Source organism: Parus major, chromosome 1A (genome assembly GCF_001522545.3).
Source record: "Parus major isolate Abel chromosome 1A, Parus_major1.1, whole genome shotgun sequence".
Lineage (NCBI taxonomy): Eukaryota > Metazoa > Chordata > Aves > Passeriformes > Paridae > Parus > Parus major.
The window spans coordinates 49,704,142-49,724,111 of record NC_031773.1 but is presented as its reverse complement, the minus strand read 5'-3'; the positions used below and the strand labels follow the sequence as shown (position 1 = coordinate 49,724,111).

General features: G+C 46.7%; 1 protein-coding gene across 13 annotated transcripts in view; it reads right to left on the bottom strand.

Moving 5' to 3' along the window:
- Positions 1-19,434, bottom strand: part of RBFOX2 (RNA binding fox-1 homolog 2) — a 170,984-nt gene extending 151,550 nt beyond the window's left edge. For all 13 annotated transcript variants that reach the window (XR_001521684.2, XR_001521681.2, XR_001521680.2 and 10 more), the window contains exon 1: positions 19,225-19,434. Coding sequence is in view for 8 of the 13 variants with exons in the window: in XM_015628165.2 (XP_015483651.1) it covers positions 19,225-19,419 (195 nt within the window). In the remaining 5 variants the exon portion in view is untranslated. The remainder of the gene's footprint in view (positions 1-19,224) is intronic.
- Positions 19,435-19,970: the final 536 nt, after the last annotated feature.

Genomic DNA, 19,970 nt, shown 5'->3' with positions numbered 1-19,970 from the left:
TACACAGCTCCGGGGCGAGCCCGGCGCAGGCGGCCGCCCCCCGCTCCCTCCAGCCCCGAACACACGGGGTGCCCCAGGGCAGGCGCAGCAATGAATTCATCGGCGGGTGCTGGCAGGGTGCCTCGACACGGGAATTCAATAGGAACAGCAGGCCGAGGAGGAGTGAATAATTCAGGCGCTCCGCTCGCTCACACCACGCCGGGGAAAGATGAAGCCTGCTCGCATTGCCTTGAGCCGCTGGGCACGCTCCCGCCCGGGGTCAGGAGCGAAGGCGGTGCGCGAGTGGCGCCCGGGAGAGCCGCCGGGCCGTGCCACGCTGGCAGCAGCCCGGCCTGCCCTCGCCACCAGCGGGAGCGGAGCGCCGACACACTACACAGCACGGCTTGTTCCCCTCGCACACACAGCTCCCTGTGTCCCGCCGGGAAGGAAAAGCCACCGGCAGCGTCATGTGCTCGCCATCAGCCCGGCTCCCAAAGCTTAAAGCAGAAGAGGTTGAAGGCTATTCTCTTGCAGCCGCTGCTCTGTCCCTGGAAATGTTTGTGTTAGACTTGTCTATCAAAAATAGGAAAGAGTGCGGGGAGGGAAAAGAGGGATAAGGCAAGACGATACACGTGTGTTGAGGGTATGAAAAATGATAACCTTCAAAGCAATAGCGTTATAACACTGCATCAGTACAGCAGAGGAAATAGCTTTAGGAAAAAATCCTCTGTGCTAGTCAGTCCATGCCAGGCCATGTCTAATGATGACCTGGAGCACACAGAAACACTGTGGACAGTTTTCAGCTACTCTATGCAGACTGAGAACAAATAATTATTACAATTCAACACACTCCAGAAACACAATTTCTTCTTGCCACCATTAGAATGGGAAAACTTCAAGAAGTGCAAAAAGTATCTCCGGGTTTCTTTCCTCCCCATTCCACAAAGAGACACCTAATGCTGAAACTGTTCTGCCAGACCTCGAGTCTTGAGGCCAGAACAGACCTGGCAGATCAAGGCTAAAGTTCTAGGTGCTCTCATTTTTCAATCATGCATCTTCCAGCACATGCTCCAACATGGCAAAAATGCCTCCAGCACATAATGAGCATGCTCCCTCCTCCTCCAACCCAGCAGCCAGTTTTGCCCCAAGACAAGGTAGCCCACATTATCCTACTGGCCAGGACAAAAGCATTCCAGATCAGCCAGGGCATGAACTAACAGCAATTCAGCAATTACTGCAGCCGACGGCAAGATGCTACGGCAAGATGCAGATCCTCACTGCTGCTGCTAGCAGCGCTGAATCGAGGAGTTCTTCCCATCATTTCTGCTCTCAAGGACTTTCCAAACAATATGGGATGGGACATTTCACACAGCGGCCAGCAGTACCAGCTGTACTTCCCAGCGAGCTGTACTTGCGAGGCGTCGCACTACAGCTCAGACATGTGCAAGCAAACGGTGTCTGCAACTAAGCAGACGGAGGTAAGATTGGGTTCACCGTGCTCAGTGTGAGCCCAGAGGGAGAAAAAAATATCTCATTTGATACTTATTCTTTTTCCTGCACAGCAGACCAACAGGGCAAGGCATTTTAAGCACAGATGTCTGTCCCATTACGGATCTCCCTGGGGCCTGCCAGGACTTAAGACTGTAGTTCAGCAAACAAAGACTCCCAGACAGAACACGAAGCCTGGGCTCCAAAAGCAGCTTCTTTATCTTTATTGCATTTTTTTATATTTTTAAAAAAAATTGGCACTCTGCTAACTGTCACAAAGGTAATGCTTGGAATGTACAAGTCTGCACCAAAAACTGCACAGAGAGAAAACCTTAACAAAGGTATATTAGCTGAATACAAACTCAGTTCAGTGTATTTAGATCGAGCCTTTTGACCTTCAGGTCTTACTGTACAAACACCTGCAAACCAGTAGCTCTTCCTTTGTAAAAAAGAGGTGGGATGAGAGAGAGATGGGAGAAAAGCGTTAAGTCTGTCTCAGTCTAAATCCCTCATTCCTTTTAACAAACAGGAATTACTGCATCATTAGATTTAGTGGCAGTACTTAAAACCAAATCAGATTTGGCGAGAGGAAAATAAAGCTATTGACTCCTGACATTTGCAACTTTAAGTATATTAGACTAGCTCTTCCATTTATATTTAGTACACCAGTAAAGAAAGCAGCAGTGTCTAATTAACCAGACACAGCATAATCTTCGCTGAGGGATCAAACGCACCAGAAACCTTCCCCTTCCTGGTGCCACGGCTCCCTGGGAAGCCAGGCTCTCACACGCTGCGGAAACGATCCCAGCCGGGTGAGTCACTGCAGCTATCCCCCAACGGGCTTGATCCAGAGGGGCTCTGGAAACAGCTGCTGGGAGAACAGCAGAAAGAGAGAAATTGAGACAAGATCCCAACACTGCCTTCTCCAAGAGGATTGTTTTATTTTTCTCACTTTGTCGTCTGCCCATGCCTCCAGGGACTTGTCTCCCTATTGAAGGAGGTAACAACCATGGTTTTAGCTCCATTGACACCATCATGGATTTATAAGCCAGAAGAAACTTATAAGACGTGCCTCTCAATGTGCAAAGAGAGCCTCCTGGAAGAGCTCCTGTGCAGCAAGGTCCCAGGCCATTACTTAGCAGAACAGGGAAAGGGAAAGCAGAACAAATTGGAGGGTACAGAGGGTTTCAATTTGGGAGTGCAGTGCTCTGTCAAACACTGCCAAAGCAGTTTTTGATATCCCCAAGATTTACAGCTCTCACCTACTTCCCCAACTCAAATCTTTCAAGGAATTTACTGATTTCCTACAAGCTCTGCACTATAAAACAATTCCAGTTCTTTTTATGCTTGCACTTGGCACAAACAGTGCTGGCATCACTTGGACACATGCTGCCCAAATTCAGAGAATAAAGATGAAGGATGCAATTTCCCCTTAGCTTTACATTCATTATAAGAAGCACTTTTCTTAAGTGATCCTACTCACTCCAGGAAAATTGGAGCTATTTTATATCATGACATTCAACCTACAGGAAACCACAAAGTTAGGAATATTCACAGAGAGGAAACAGCAGGAAAGGGACCAGATTAGTATCTTCAACACACAAACTTTTCCAACTCCGTTTCACTTCCTGGGCCAGCTGAGAGTCACTGAGCAGCACTGTGCTGCGCCCAGCTGAAAACGTGAAACTCAACCCCGAGATTCCCCCTGACAATCAAAGGAAGGGTGGGAATCTCTCAATGAGCCTGCCCAGGAGGTGGAAATATAGCATATCTGGCCAAACCTCATTACAGGGTATCTCCTGCCTTTCTCTCCTCTGCTGCTTGCTCACTGTGACATCCAAGCTATCAGTCACACAACTCCTCAGCAAGCAGCCGCCTGTACTCCCCTGCCCACAGCCTCCCCATACACTCCCCAGCATGCAGCTGTAATTGCCTTTTCTATTAGCCCACAGCGACAACAGCAGCCATGGCAACCAGCAATGATTTTAATAAGTTTGGTCTGTTTTCAAGGGCAGCACACGCATGCCGGCACATGAGCACGTTGCAGACACGCGCCAAGAGGAAGGAGGACCTACCATCAAATACAAAGGCAGAGTGGAAAACACACTTGGATCAGAGAAACTGCAGATGAGCAAACATTTACCCCCCTCCTCTGCAAGGGGAGCGGATGTCCACTCACTTCTAAAGCAATGTGGATGTGAGAGAGGTAGACAGTGGCATGCAGAGGACTCTCCTTGCGGAGCTACAGATACTACCAGGTGACAGAAGTGACATGCAGCTGCACTGTGGGTATGTCATGCCACATCACCTCACACACTGCTGCTGTCAGCACTGTGAGATGGGCACAGCCAGCACTGGACACCAGTTTGCCTCTTGAAAGGACAGCAGAGGCAACACATCCACCACAGTGCAGTCAGCTGGATTTAGAGACAAATTCTTCTCTTTGGCATTACTTATTTTCTATGAGATCATGAAAAAGAAACTTTGAGCCAAATTGAGCACAGAGAGAAAAGATCACTTCTTTCAGAACCTATTTACTCCCAAGTTAGCCTGAAGGTATGAGTTCACACCATGCACTCCAACACAGAGTCACTACACAGAGGCTGTACCCACTGTAAATACCCCACAAACACAAGGATTGGTGGCCCAGAGCAAAGGGGTGTTTTTAGTCAGACCAACCTACACCAGGTGGTCTAAAGCTATCTAACCTAGTAGTACTGATAGAATATTTGCAAATCATAAATTTAATACTACTGGGGTTTTTTTCAAAAGCCTTTTGAAGGTTTAACTTAATCAGCTGTCCATCATCCACTCACCAGCTGCTACAATAGGACAATTTCTGCTATGCAAACTGCACCAGTAAACTCCACATAAAAGACTCAGAGGAAACAGACAAGAGAACCAAACATGACACGGTGAAGTCCAGAATTCCAAACTGGCTGCAAAGCTTATAGTATCATCCCAGTCTCACAAGCTATGCAGACTCATGAGAGAAGGCGTTTAAAAAAAACCAAAACAATCTGTAGCACCTTGTCCGTGTATTTTACACAAGCCTAAAGAAAATATGAAACATCTAACAACAGGATGCAGATCCATAAATGTAATTAATTTTGGTGCTAGGGAAAGATGCTGTAAAATGCTACAAACTACCTTCTGCTAACACAGAAAGCTGATGCACAGTACGGCAAGAGCAGTGTGCAGCTCACCATGTGTTCCAAACAGCTTCCAAGGACCACCCTTTAGATGGAGGTGACAGCAATAAAGGAGGCTGCCTAGTTCAAACAAGGGAAGGAAAGATGGCCCACTGAACCCAGTGCTCTGAGATTTCTGCTCCTCTGCAGGTGACCTGAGGGACTTGTTTCATTTCTCTGTGCATCACCTCACACCACCTCTCTTCCTAACATGAATGCTATGCAATTAGGATTTAAGAAGGGCTCAAATCCAGGATAACTGAGGCTAGGCTAAAGAATACAGGGATATTTAAGTGCTAAAAACAAAGGATTATATCAATGAACAGGAACCAAGAGTTCTGTTTTCATTCCTGTAATGCTATCTGACTTGAATAAACTCTGTGGATACACTAGCCTTTGGCTAGCCCATACATGACAGAAAAAAACCTCCTGCTCTCTAATGACTGAGCCACATGGGAAGCAATAGACAAAAAAGACTTCTGGGAACCTACACTGTTCTCTTCATCTGCCACCTGAGCTGTGACTGTGAACCCCTCCCCCAGTCAGTAACACTACTTCATTTCTCTGTACACCCTCCCTTTCCAAGCAGCACATGAAAATGACGCTCCATCCTTGCCAGATTCATTGCTGCCCAGGGGTTTAAATACAGCAGCAATGAATTGACTGGTCTTGTTAATTTAATTCAGCTACATGGGAAATCTGTAAACAGAAGCACAAGCCATGACAATACTATCAGAGGGCTCTAAGCACAGAACTGAAAAATTTGCTTTTGGTTATCACTGCTAACCATACAAGGAGGAAGAAATTTTTCTACTGGATATTTTACGTTTTTACTGTTTAAGCTCTTGCAGGTAAGAAGAAAATTTCCTACAGGCAACACTGCTTTTTCTACCCTACCAATTAACTTCACATACAACATGCTGAATTAGCATTTGACCAGACATACTTCCAGCAACTCCAATCCAGGGCTAATTTAACAGACGTGACAGTACCCCTTGAGTCACCAGGGAAGGCAGGACCACCTGCCCTGGCTCCACTGGGACATGATATGGGAGATGACTGATAACTACATCCTATCCTTCCTTCTCACTGCAATCTTATTTTCACAGTGCACTGTTCAAATGCAGCCTGTACAAATGCAACAGTAATTTTTTTAAAGCAACTTCATGAAGATAGTTGCCTCTATGAGGAGCACTATGCAATAATGATCCGTATATAAGTACATTGTTCAGAAAGCAAAGATAACCATCTAACTGACTCTGCGCCCCAGGAAAATCCATACAAGACACAAAAATATTTACCTGCAAAGTAAAGTTGGGAAACTCTCCCCTACTTAATGTGACTGTATTAATTATCAAAAATCCTGCCCAGGAAGTCAGAGGCAGAGAAAGCCATACAATGGTAGGAATTCACCCATGGAAGAGGAACAATGCCACATGTTTACTCCTGCCCAAGGGGTCCAGAGATTTAGGGATTGTCATTAAAATCCTATCCTAAAAACAAAAGTAAAAACTGCCAATCCCAGAACCAAGCAGAGAGATCTACAGACCTCAAAATCTTTAATTGCAAACTTCCAATATTTCAGGCATCAAGAAACTGGTGACGCAGTATAAGAAATTGCTTAGGAGAATGTACATTAAATTTGTATTTCAGACTAACCCTGAGGATCAGGTAAACTACACAAGCCAAACTTGGTATTACTGTGCCAGCATGGCTGGTCAGTTTGTCCACTGCCCCTTTTCCAGACCATATGTATCATATCTTTATCAAGCACCAAATCCAAGAAAACCAGCTTCAAAGAATTCCTTACAATAGATACGAGAGCCAAAGCACTGAGATTGTATGCTTATTTAAACACAAACCTCATAAAAGAGCTTTCTCTCACCTTGTCAGCAACAGTGACTAGCTGACACCAGGCATCCTGGAAGATTTCAGTGCACAGAGGAGTCAAACACATCCATCTCCTGCTACACTTCCCAAGGATAGTCAGGGACAGGCATTACTTCAGGCAGACTGTCCTCACATTCACATTCAAGTCACAGCCAGAGGACTCCTAATTCTGAGGTAACAGGACCATTCTCTCCAATTTGCCCACAGATTCCACACCTCTACTGAAACACAACAGAAACAAGAACACAGGATGATCCAGATCTACTGAATCACTATCCATTCCCCATCTACATATTAAAACATGAAGACTGGCTAGTCTTTCTCTACACATAGAGATGCCTCAGAGTTTTGGATGCCAGACAGGATAAGAAAAGAGAACCATGTCAGCAAAGGTGAAAAATAGTGGCTGCTACAGAAAGGATGGAACAAATGTTCTATCAAACGCCACACTGCAAAGCAAGCTAATACCCCTATCAAAACTCCAATGGAGTTGCCAAACTCTGCCCTATGAAGCTACCAAGCCTATGAGCTACTCCTGTGGTAAATGTCCGCAGTAATCATGAGATCCAAAAATGAAACAAATACCATGCTGGGGAGGAAAAAAAGCAAAAACTATATTCCTGTTTTCACTAGAAAGGTCATGCCTATTTAAGGAAACCTTCCCAAGAACTATGTACATGGTCCATCACATCCATCAACAAAGAGTCCAGAGTTAAGTGTAATCACCCATCAAAGAATTCCTAGTCCTTAAAGGGGTCATGGTTGAAGCAAACCCAACTCATGCTACTCCTGGCATGCAAAGCAGTCACAAATACCTGATACTGCCCAAGATGGAAACATCAACCCACTGACCAGCAAAGAAGGAATTCTTACTTAACCCTTTAAGCAATGAATAACAGGAGGAAAACACACACACACACACACAGAAGAAGTCTCATAGCACCTCCATCTATTCAAATCAACACCTTCCCCATGGGAAACAACCACCCTCAGGAGAACTTACACATTGGTCTGGCTGAAAGAAAGAGATACACTCAGATATGTTATCAGACCTATAGACATAGAGGTTTCAAGATAGAACATGAAGCATGAAGAATTCTTAGTGGTGCTAATTTGTGATTTATCAACAGATAAAACCTACTTTTCTGAAACTGTAATATTTGGTACTGACTATATGATATTCCTGTTGAAAGCCAGATGAGATCAGGCAAGATGGTGAAATGCAGCAAGCTTTTTGAAGAAGGATCTCATTAGGGGACAAACACAAAAACCAGACCTAATTATGAGCATCATTTCAGTTTCCTAGCAAAGCCACACACAGACATATCATATATATATATATACACACACACACAAGTATCAGCTGGCCAGACAATATATACTCAAATACCAGTCTTAGCATCATTCACCACATCCATGTCCATCACAACAACACTGACTGGTCACAAGTGGGCACTAAGAGAAGGGACAGATAGACTGTATGCTGGTTTTGGCTTTCATACAGTTAATGTTCCTCACAGTAGCTGTTATGGGGCTGTGTTTTGGATTTGTACTGGAAACAGTGTTGATAATTCAGGGATGTTTTAGTTACTGCTGAGCAGTGCTTACACAGAGTCAAGGCCTTTTCTGCCTCACCCCACCAGTGAGAAGGCTGGGGGTGCACAAGAAGCTGGGAGGGAACACAGCCAGGACAGCTGACCCCAAGTGACCCAAGGGATATTCCATACCACATGGCACCATGGTCAGCACATAAAGCTGAAGGAAGAAAGAGAAAGGGGGGACATTCAGAGTGAAGTCTGTCTTCCCAAATCACCATAACACATGATGACGCCCCACATTCCCTGGGGATGTCTGAACGCCTGCCTGTCCTTGGTAAGTGGTGACTGAATTCCTCGTTTTCCTTTGGTTTCACATGTGGCTTTTGCTTTACCTGTTAAACTGCCTTTATCTCAACCCACAATTATTTTTTTACTTTTAGTCTTCTGATTCTCTCCCCCATCCCAGCAGGAAGGAGTGAGCAGCTGTGTGGGGCTTAGCTGCCAGTTAAGATTAAATCACAACAGATGGAAACACTGCAGAGTGAAGTTCCATTGTAACCCTCTCTATCTGACAATCAAAATCCACAGTTGGACCATTTCCTTTTACATTCTCCTTCTCTTCTCTGAAGCGTTCTCTGGTCCATGGTTGATACCTAAACAGCACACAGACAGTACTGTCCCCAAATGCCACTATCATCTCCTGCTGAGCCCATCCCACCATCTCAAAGGTTGGCCTTGTCTCCTCTCTCCTCTGTCTGTGACATCTCAGCTCAGCTCTCACAACATGAGGCACTTGGCATGCAGACACCACTCTCAGAGAAATCTAACCAGCCCAGGAAGTAAGACTTTTCCAAGAAGCGCTTGGGTATAAAGGTCAGACAGGGAAAAAACTGCTAGATCCAGCTGGTGACACTAGCAGATGCCAGACCTCCAGTGGATTCATGTAAGCTTTGGAGAGGACACCAGCTTCATCTTGTCTCCTCACTTCAAGGCAATGGGAATTCCCATAACACATGCAGAGGCACAAAGAAGGCATTGCCAGGTTGGTCTTTATCTCCTCTTTCCAAAAAGCAGTGGAATGGGGTGTTTATTCCTCCCCTACAGCTTTATACTACTTCCAGTGTTGTAGTCTGACAATCCTAGCAGTAAGATCAGGCATCCAGCCCAAAACTAGGCTTGTTGTCTGAGGCTCTCTGAAGATGACAGAACCCCAGCCATATAACACAATTCTGGCTCCCCCTTTACTCAGCTAAGGAGAACAGAACTGAACACCCATGGAGAAGCAATAAAAAGCAGGCAGTGATGGGATGCATGGAGGACTCATTATTCAGCAAACAAACAGGAGACACCAAGTCCATGATCAAGGATGTATTTTTCACCCGAGACACCTGAATCCCAAGTGGCAGGATTCCTTTGCTGCCCTAATGTGTCATAAAGTCTCCTCAGCAAACATGCCTCTGTCCTCCTCGCTGACCCCACAAGCAACCACACTGAGACCTGTGTTCTGAGGAAAGGGGGAGAGCTGCCAGCCCCCATTGGGAGCCAGCACAGGGAACGGGTCAGGAGCCGGTTCCTGCCTTTGCTGTTCACACAGCAGCTCTTTGCTTCTTAACAGACCAAAACACGCTTTTTAACTCAAAAGGCAGTGTAGCTACATTCTCTCCTAAAATAGCAACTGCAAAAGTCAGGGGCTGCAGATTAAAAAATAGCAACTATCCATGCAACTCCCAGTGTTTCCACATGTGCAGGGATGTTACAATAAATCAGGATTATGTGCTACTTTTTCCTAATTCCTGCTTCATTCAAGCCTAAGAAGTGCTGTGTTCTGAGCAGTAAAAACTGCTGCAGAAACCCTAAGGTAGGTGGTTTCGTAGTTTAAGACAAGCAGCATCCATTCCACCTAAAATGTTCATTAGATTTCAAACCTTATCTTCCAAGTAAAATTTCACTATGATGCTGACCAATCTCCTTAATTCAAGCTGTTCTGCTGGGTTTTAAGATAAAGACATCATCACTGTACATTTGGCCAACATAACACACTTAAGGATTAGTCTATGAAAGCAGTATGCATCATTCATATATATATTTATATAGTGGAGGTTGTAGAGAGCTGTAGATCAAGGATTAAAACATCCCCAAAACCCGACCTCAATAAAAAAGGCCCAGCTACAATCGAAAGTACAAATAAAAATAAATTAGATTATAAGTGTCAATCTTTTTTTGGCAAAACTGGTCTTATTACCAAGTACTTCAATCCTGTACTTCCACAGTAAGACATAGCATACCTTTTCTACCTCTCAGGAAACTAAAAAAAAATAAAATCATCAGTACCTGTGAAGCACCCACACTACAGTGGTGAGTACTGTAGAAGAGACCATTAAAAATTAATAGGTCTGTATTCTGTGCAGGGTTTAGGTTATCTGCAGTATATTCAGTGTGGGGTCATACATAAAATGAAAAAAAAGAAACAAAATATTGGATAGTCCAAAGCCTGACCTCACACCCGTTTTAACTGGTTACAAAACTCCCATTAAGTTTAATAGCGCCTCAGTGAGCACCATCCATTTACTGCACTTGCGGAGATGAAGTCATCTCTAAAAACATAAAAGGTATGACCACATAATTATGACCTCACATGATGCCTTCTTGTCACACTTTCCTGTTGGGCAGTTACTGGCGGAGTTCCAGCCCCTTCAGTGTGGAAGCTCCACAAATTAAAGTCTCCCTGGCTGCAGCCTGCTGTGCACAGGTTCTCACCCTGGCACATTCCCTGTCTCCTCAACCCTCTGCACGGAGGAAACAGCACCTGCAGTTCCAGACCCAGGACAAACATAACTCCAGAACCACTGCAGAGCTGCACACCTCTTCTTCTAACTAGAGCACTGAGAGCATTCTGCATTTCCACACCTCAACTTCCACTACTGGACAAAACAAATAACAGGATGAGCAGGTGCTTCAGAAGCCAGCTGGATTCTCCTGCAGCCTGTCCAAGAGACATTCAGATCTGCAAATCAGCAGCAGTGCAGCATACGCTTTATTGCCTCTGTTTCCCCCATGATTTAAATAATTCCCGAGGCTACTATAACACAAACACCTGTCTCCCACCCTCACACATGCCACCAGCCCCAGGACATCAGCCCCTACCATGCTGCCAGCCCCCACTTCCTTTGGTATGCCCCACGGTTCCATCTACTGCAGCAACATCACAGCCTAGGCTTCCTTCCCTGAATGAACCTTTTGGATCTCCCCAGGCTGTGTGGCTGGTCCTACTCATGGGAACAGAAGCAGCGCCACTCAGACAGAGGTCTTTAATCCCAGGAACCACCCCAGGTCACTCCAAAGCTGAGCTTCAAGAACTAGCGCCTAAAGGCAAGGAAAACCTACTCCATTCTGGTCCAGCTTATCTCCAAAGCTGCACAGGGCTTTTAAAACTAAATAAGGGTAGGAAAGAGGCCTCTGATGGACCTGCTTTCCAGAACAGCAGAGTACAAAGGGTAATGAAGAAGCCATTGCTTGCACTTCCCCTCATTTCTTCTTCCCACAAAAGGCAAGCAAAGACACAGAATAGAATAAAATCAAAGAGGCAGACAGAGATGGGTCAGAAGCACCATCTCTCACTGGAGCTGCTCAGAGAGACACTCTTGGCTACTCTGCCTGCAGATCCTGGGACCCAGGAAGAAGGTGCCCAGCCCTGCAGCTGGGCAGAGCCTGACCTTCCCCCGCCTTGCTGCCTGAGGTCAGTGAGCAGGCTGGAGGAAAGGCAACCTTCCCAGCACTATCTGGGCAGGAGAACAGCAACCACAAGCAGCAAAATTACAGCACCAGAATCCCAGCTAGAGCCTCCCCTCAGCCCACACAGCACTAAATCAAGGCTTTTTAGTGATGCCTTGGTGGGATTTTCTTCCTGGGCATCACCCTCAACAGTGACAACCACCCCAAATGTCTGCAAGAATCTCCTACAGAAATAGCAGTGGGAAAGCTGTGCAGAAAGCCTCACTTAAAAGTGCACAATTACTGCAGTCCGTTGAAGAAACCTGAGCCAGATCCAGATCCCAAGGCCCCAAAGGCCTCTGGGGAACATATTTGGATATTTGTGACACACAGAAAGGCCACATAAGGTTGATTCTTTCGCCTCTCTATTAAAAGAAATTTAGCTATGCACGGTCAGAGGGAAAAAGTGCTGACATGATGAGGGATTTTTCCCCCTTAAATGGTGCAGCTTCTTTCTGATCTTTATGCTAATAGCTGCATTATTGCTGAGGCAAATATAAGCAGATAAAACCCAATAAAGTCATGCAAGAAAAGCAACAAGTGCTTTCTTGCATGCTCTTTGAAGCAAGCATCCAATCTTTCTGCACCACAAACTCTCCTAGACAAAGGCGAAAATAAGCAACAGCCCCAGTAACACACAGCCAGTTTACAAAAACAGCCTGAATCCCACTGTCTTATCCAAGTAGAAGATCTCATTACCTCTTTTCTAGTCAGCGTGAACCACGAGTACCCTCTGCCCACACTCCAAAGGTTAGGAGCTGGCACAATGGTATAGCTGACTGAACACCAATGTCACACCAAGTGAGCTGACAGAAACTGCCAAAGTTTCCTGCTCTGCCCAAGCAGATGCTTGATCTAGCTCTAGTTCAGCTGATGCTGCTCATCAAACAAAGGGGGCTTTTGTATACAACCTTTGTGGCCACTATACCTCATATCACTGCTAAGGAGTTGGCATCCTGTTTCCTTTGGTCCAGCAAGAGAACTGATAGGGGTGATTTAGATAGATGTTGTATGTATGTGTGACAAGCCAAATGAGAGAGAGACTGGAACGCTTCACAAACACCCTGGAAATCTTCCAGAACCCAGGTTAGCAATCTAGAAAACTATGTGGTCTTTCTCAGCAAAGCTTCCCTGCAGGAGAGGTAGCCAGGCACAGCTCAGCAGAGCCCTAACAGGGAACACCACAAGGTCCAGGACTGGTGAGGACTGTTTCATCCAGTCCATGCCATCACTGGACTTGGTTCCTACAAATATCTCTAATTCAGCCTGGAAAAAATGAGATGGATGCAAGAAAGTAAAGCAGAGAGAGGAGGAAGCATGCTGGAGAAAATGTATCCATATCTTTCAAACTGAATATACAAAAGATTGCTGGCAAAATTAAATTTACTGGAGAGCAAAGGGAGTTAAGGCCCAAAATGCAGTCAAGCAGCTCTAATCCCTAAACATCGGGATTATCTCATGACAGCTACACTCGGGTGTCCACTCAATACCACTGTAAAATGTAGATCAACAGAATGCTTCAATGAACTGGAACTCGTTACCTCTAATTGCTTCTCTCACTTCTCTTCTGGATGTTCCTCTGATCCCTCAGCCACCGCATTTCAACAGCAAACACACACACAGAAGGTCAAGTAATATCAGAGATGGACAAATTAAATAAGAAATTTCCAGACAACCAAAACATCTGCCCTTCTCTGTCACTTCATACAAAAACTAAGGTTTGCTGAGTGCCACAAGACAAGTCAGCAGCACGGAGTGGCAGGTTTTAAAACATTTTCAAATAACGTGATTCCTAACATTTTCCAGAGGGGCAGAGGTTTCTGTGCAGCCAACCAAACACTGCTAACGACAGGCTTTATTTTTCCAAGCTAACAGGGGTATGTCCTTCAGCAGCAGTTTCTAGGGGGCCACAGACCACACACAGAATCCTGTTCAGATCCATCTCAACTTGAGCCTGGCTTCCCTACCCCTAGTGCAAACGAAGTAGTTGATTTATTTTATTTTATTTTACTGCTGCCTCCTTTGTATCTTATGTGTTCTGGTATTCCTGCTGCCACTGGCCTCACCGCAGCAGTGGCCGAAAGGGTGGTCAGGGTAAAGCACAAAGCCAGCACAGGAACACAGCTGCTAAACCTTCTGTGACCAGCACCATCTTTGAGACAACCTTGAACACAGAATTGCAAACCCCCAGTGAACAAGGATAAGGTAGGGGCCCTGCTTGCTGCATCACTGGGAGGAATAGCCAACAGAGGGTATAGCACAGGACGTGCCCAGGAGCTGCTCCAAACTCAGCCAGGTGGGCAACCTTTCCAACACCAAGGGGGAGACCAGGCCTCCTGCAAAATACCAGAGCACTCGTGTTTCTAAATGGGAATTCTGAAAGGAAAAATAAAAAGCTTATGTGTACAGCTGGTACCCATATGCAGAAGGAAACCATCTCCAGTAGAGCCAGAGCTCTGTTTGGCTTCCAACCTCACAGACGTGGCCATCACCTTTGAACACAAACCTCTGGAATCTACAGAGAAATACTGAGAGAGCCAGGAGGAGTACTAACACATGCAGAATACTTCACTTGGGCTTTCCATTTTCCTGAATATGGCAAGAAAAGAGCCAACATTAAAGCACTCTTAACATCTCTAAAATCCCAACTTTCAGTCTGTTTGCCAAGGGTTTTCTTTGAACTGGAGATTTTCTAAGTGTTCCCAGACTGTGTCAAGTCTAACTCATAACATTCAAATATTTACAAAAACAAAGGGCAAATGCAAACAGAGAATCAACAACAAACTTAGAGGTGATTCATTACGTCTCACCACATCAGGAATATTCTGTTGAAACAGCATCCCAGGAAACCTCATCCTTGGATCCAAGGTAGGGGTCGAAAGATTGAAACTTCATTTCTTTTACTATATTATCTTGTATCCCATGCATTGCTCTACATCTCTTTACAAAGACAGCCATGCCATGAAAAATAAGAGGGAGGAAAAAGCTAACCTGATTACACAGCTTTTCCACTATTTACTGGAACTATATGTTCTCTTCTGTAAGATTTAAAAATACAGACTTCTAAAGGGTCCTTGACAGCACAAAAGCTGTTATTCACTGGCCCCTTCTCGATTACAATCACACTCAGCCCTCTTATTTGTAAACCCAAACGTATGTAGAAATTATCAGCAGACTGATTTCTTGCCATCCCCCCTGGAGCACCACAAACAGGCCACAGCTTGAGCAAGGACACTGGTTGTCATGAAGCACCAGTCATGCCCCCACTCTCCCCTTTCTGCAGCACCCTGCAGTTCAAGGTGCTGGAAGGAAGTCAGGCTGCTAGAGGGTGTCACAGACCACCTTCTGGCTCACGGTAGGATGAGAAACCACAGACTATCTTGTGGAGCAGACTTATTGACTATTACATCATCTTTTAGTCACAGGGGACTGATCTCAACACCACTAGTCATCTTTATGAACCCTGTGCTGACATGGCTGAATGACAACACAAAGTCACCACTCACTGCTGGCACTAAAGGTTTATGTGGACTGGGCAAAGCGCAGACCACAGCTGCATTAACTGTCTGTCCTGACCAGCTGGCCATGCTCACGGGTGCAAGAAGAGTAATTCTCCCAAATACTCAGGGATACTGAGCACAAAAGTCATTCATGAAAGGGGAACAAGGATCAGCTCTGTTCACACCTTGCATCTAATTCCTTCCATGTATTACCACCAGGTATGATTTTAATTTTTCCTTACCAGTCTAGATCCCATAAAAAAGATAAATCAAAATTCAACTTAGGGACTAAACAAGAGTTGATTAACTCGTTCAATCCCACACAAAGCAAGGGAAAGATATCTTAGTAACTTTTTCAGCCAGTATACACTGTCCAGCACACCTCTAGCACCTGGAAAGGGATGACAAAAAGAGCACCCTGGAATTATACAATTGTCTGCAGCTTGAAAGAGAAAGAGACACTTCCCAGCTAGCCACAACATTTCTCATCTTTCATCACACAAGGAAAAGGGGAGGAGAGAGATTGTTGCAAGGGTACTTTCTCTTCCATCTGTGCAGCAGTCAGTATTTTCTGACAAGGAACAAATACAGCTGCATCAACAACTGCATTTCAGTGCAGTTTTACAAGTGACCTAGGCTAATATAACTTTCTTTTTTTACCTTCTCCCCTGTGTTAGGCATTATTTTTACTCAGATCAGCAAGCTGATCCAAATGATTCAACCATCCAAGTGGGCAAACAGAGCACAAGGTAGTCCTCTGCTAGTATTTATACAGTAAAAAAGCAGCAGTACCTTTGGGGCCCTTTACTTCCAGAGCTTACAAACCTATCCAAATACTTCCAGGTGACATTCCTGGCTGGTAGCATTTGACTTTTGCCATTTATGGAACAGAGAGAGCTAAAAAACAGCAGTTCCTTGTAGACCTTTTCCTCCCACGCCATGATTAACTGAAATATGTCCCAGAAGCAGATAGCAGCCATGATCCGATTTGTCCCAATCCCAACTCAAGCAGCTTTACACCACCCTCCTAACAAGATCAGCACTGGCCAAACACCATTTATCCGGCCTGATCAAAGATGGATTAGATAATGAAACCCTAACAGCATAAGCTGTCTGAGCATGCTGGCCTGAGACAGCAGAAAACAAGAAGCCCAGGAAATTTAAGGGCTACTCAAAGCTTTTAGGCACCCTCAAGCCCCAAGATCTTAATAACTAGCTACCGTCTTACCTTCCTATAGCCTAGTTTTGATATTTCATGTTAATAGACCCCCCCAAAAATTATTAGTTTTACACCTACATTAGCAATTTATTGTTAATTATTAGCATTAATTTATAAAATTAATGTTTCATTTCAGCATTACACGCTGTGTTTATATCCTAAGCCATTGGTAGGCACAGGTTAGGCAAAGAAGAAACGGTGGTGGGCATGGCATTCTGTGATTCCTTGCTATCAGTCCTGAGACACAAGGTCACCAAGTTTACACAGCAACAGCCCATGGCTCTGGAACAGGAAGTAGAAAATTGACAGGATCTCCAGGAAAAACAAGGTACAATGGTTGCTGGTCTCATTTACAGCTTTCAGAAATACATATGAGAAGGAGAAGAAAAAAAAAAAAAAACAGCATCAAAGAATAGGCTCTTTATTCCTCTTGTAAGCATTATATACAGTTAAACATAGAGGACTTAATAAAGAGGAGCTGGTTATTTTAAAATAGGTACTTCAAAAGAAGGCACTATCTGAACTGACATCCTCATGAAGGGCAATCTTGTGTTTTGTCTTTTAAGCAAAAAGATACCGAATTTCCCAAACATTAAAGAACACATTTTTCCTTCTTCTGATATTACTGGGAAGTTTGGCTTCAAATTTGGTACTTCTTGCTTGCAAACATGAGAAGATTCTCCAAATATATAAACTACAGTCTTTAAAACAAACAAAAAGAAAGTCAAGGGAAACTTCTGGACATAGAATCATAGAATGGTTTCAGTTAGAAAGGACCTTAAAGATCACCTAGTTCCAAATAATGGTATGAATTTGTACATATATACATGCACACATATATATGTTTACTTTCATCTTTTAAAATAAAAGGATTGAAAAATCTTTTCCATATATATACATACATAAAGATTAAAATTACACTAAGAATGCCAAATAAGTACAATATGGGTGTCCTAATCTAAAGAACAGCTACACTCACTACAGACACACTTAAAAATTGGGCTGTACTAGTTGCACCTCACCTAATTTCTCCACTGTTTCCCACTGTTTGGTACAGAAATAAACCCCAGCTTCCTGGTAATTAATTCCACAATCAATCCCTAGCATCATGACCACCAGTATTTCACACTGCTTCACACACACACTGTTACAGCCCCATGGCTGAAAGCTGCACTCTTACTATCTTGCATTATTCATTGAACAAAAACCAAGATACCTTTCAATGTAAATATAAGGGGGAGCCTTTTATCTGTAGAAAAATTGTACTCAACAGCAACTAAAAAAAAAAAAAAAAAAAAAATCAGGCCCAAATCATGTCCTGGGCAATTTTCAGTTGATTTACCCAGGTTTGTATCAACAACAACCAGTTAAACCACTCTGTGCAGGGTAAACTGCTGCATCTTCTGTAACTACACAGGATCTCTGCCTCAGTTCAACTCTGAAGAGCTAGAAGAATTTCAAGTCACCATGCTTGTGCACTCATTCATAACTCCTAGCAAGGCACACCGTATAAACACTCCTTCGATGTCGAGCATCTTTCTCCTTGCAATTGTACACATTGCCTGAGTCATCCTTAACACCTACGTGTGGGAGAACACACTACTTCAAGGGATTAAAGAGCACAGCACGATTTTCGCTTGCCCTTGGGACAGCACAAGCAGCAGCACTTGTGTCCAAAGCTCCAGCAAGCGCTCAGGCCACACCATCACACTTAGGAAAACATGATGCTGTGGGGTGGAGAGACCACCACGAAAGGCTGAACATCAGACAGAACCACAAACAAAACCTTCCTGCTACAAGCTGTTTAAAAAATAAGTAATTCTTGAGCATGAAAACTGGGGACAGCCTGGGAAATAAAAAGGAAAGAGTGTTGGCCAGCATCTGGATGAGAAACACCGTGGAGAAAACAGGATGCTCCCTTTGGAAAGCCAGGAGCGCTAAATAACCCCAGAAAAGGTGAGAAGAGAAACAAGTTCAGATTAATAAATCACGCTGCCTCCAAAGATCTCTGATATACTCATCACGAGAGACAGAAGCAGAAAAGGCCAGTGCAACTGCAATCATAAAACAACCCTCCACAACACCCAGACAAAGGGAGGCAGAAACACCTTGGCAGCATCACCCCACAAACAAAAAGGCCAATGCACCTGAAACAAACGATGTTTTGGGGACGATCAAACCGCGCTGGCAGCAGACGACAGAAACGTGGGATTCTGAACCAGCCTAGAAGACGCCCCACTACCCGGCTTCTCCCCCTTCCCAGGGAGCACCTGGGATTTCTCCTGGTGCCGTACAAGCCTCAAGCGCCGCGGGTAAAACCCGCCGGCCCCGGAGCGCTGCCGGTGCCCCGCACCCGGCCCGGACACCGCGGCCTGCCCGAGTTGCCCGGCGGTGCCCGGGGCGCCGGACCCGGCGGCGGCTCCCCCAGGGCCCCGCGCCGCCGCTCCACGTGCTGGCCTGCGCCCCCGGGAGCCGCCCGGCTCGGCCCAGGGAGCCCGGGGGGAGCGCCGCAAGCCCGGCTGCCCGCGGGGAAAGGGCCGCACGCCCGAGCGCGACGCGCCGAATCCCGCAAACCGAAATGAAACGCGGCCCGGCCGAGTCCCGGGGAGGGAGAGCCGGGGACGGCCCGGCCCGGCCCTGCCCGCTACCTGCATGCCGCCGCCGTCGGCCTCCGCCTCCGTCCGCAGCCGCTTGCTGTGGCCGCCCTCCGTGCCGTCCCCGCCGGGCATGGGCTGCTCCAGCTCCGGCTCCCGCTTCACGCCGCGGGCGGACCCCGCGCCGCCGCCGGCCAGGAGCTGCGGCTGTGGCTGCTGCTGCTGCGGGGGCTGGCCGCCCTCCGCCATCCGCGCCGCCGGAGCCCCGGCCGCCCCCCGCCGCGATCGCCCCGCTCTGTCACCGCGGCGCCCGGCGCTGCCGGAGGAGCGGGAGCAGCAGGAGGAGAAGGAGGAGGGCGGCGAGCCCCGCGACGCGACCGGAGCAGCGGCGGGCGCGCCGGGCTCCGACCCACCGGAGCGCCTCGGTCACGGGCTCGGCGGCGGCTGGGGAGGGGCCGGAGCCCCTCGGCAATCTCCGGAAACGCCGCCGGAGCAGCGCGACCCCCGCTCGGAAACCTTCGGCGGCGGCGGCGGCGGTGCCGGGCGGGGCGGGGCGGGGCCGGCGCGGGGCGGGGCGGGGCCGGCGCGGGGCTCCGGGAAATGGCCGCTCGGCCGGGCCGCCTCGGCACCGCCGGACAGCGGGGCTGCGCCGAGCCCGCCCGGCAGCCCTGTGGGGACAACGGCGGACGCGGGACCCCCAGCCGGGCCGCGGCGGTGGCCATAGGAGTGCGGGGCGCCCGGCCCTCGGGCAGCGCCGGGTCCCCCGTCGCGGGCCGGCTTGGTCCCGGCCCCGCTGGCGC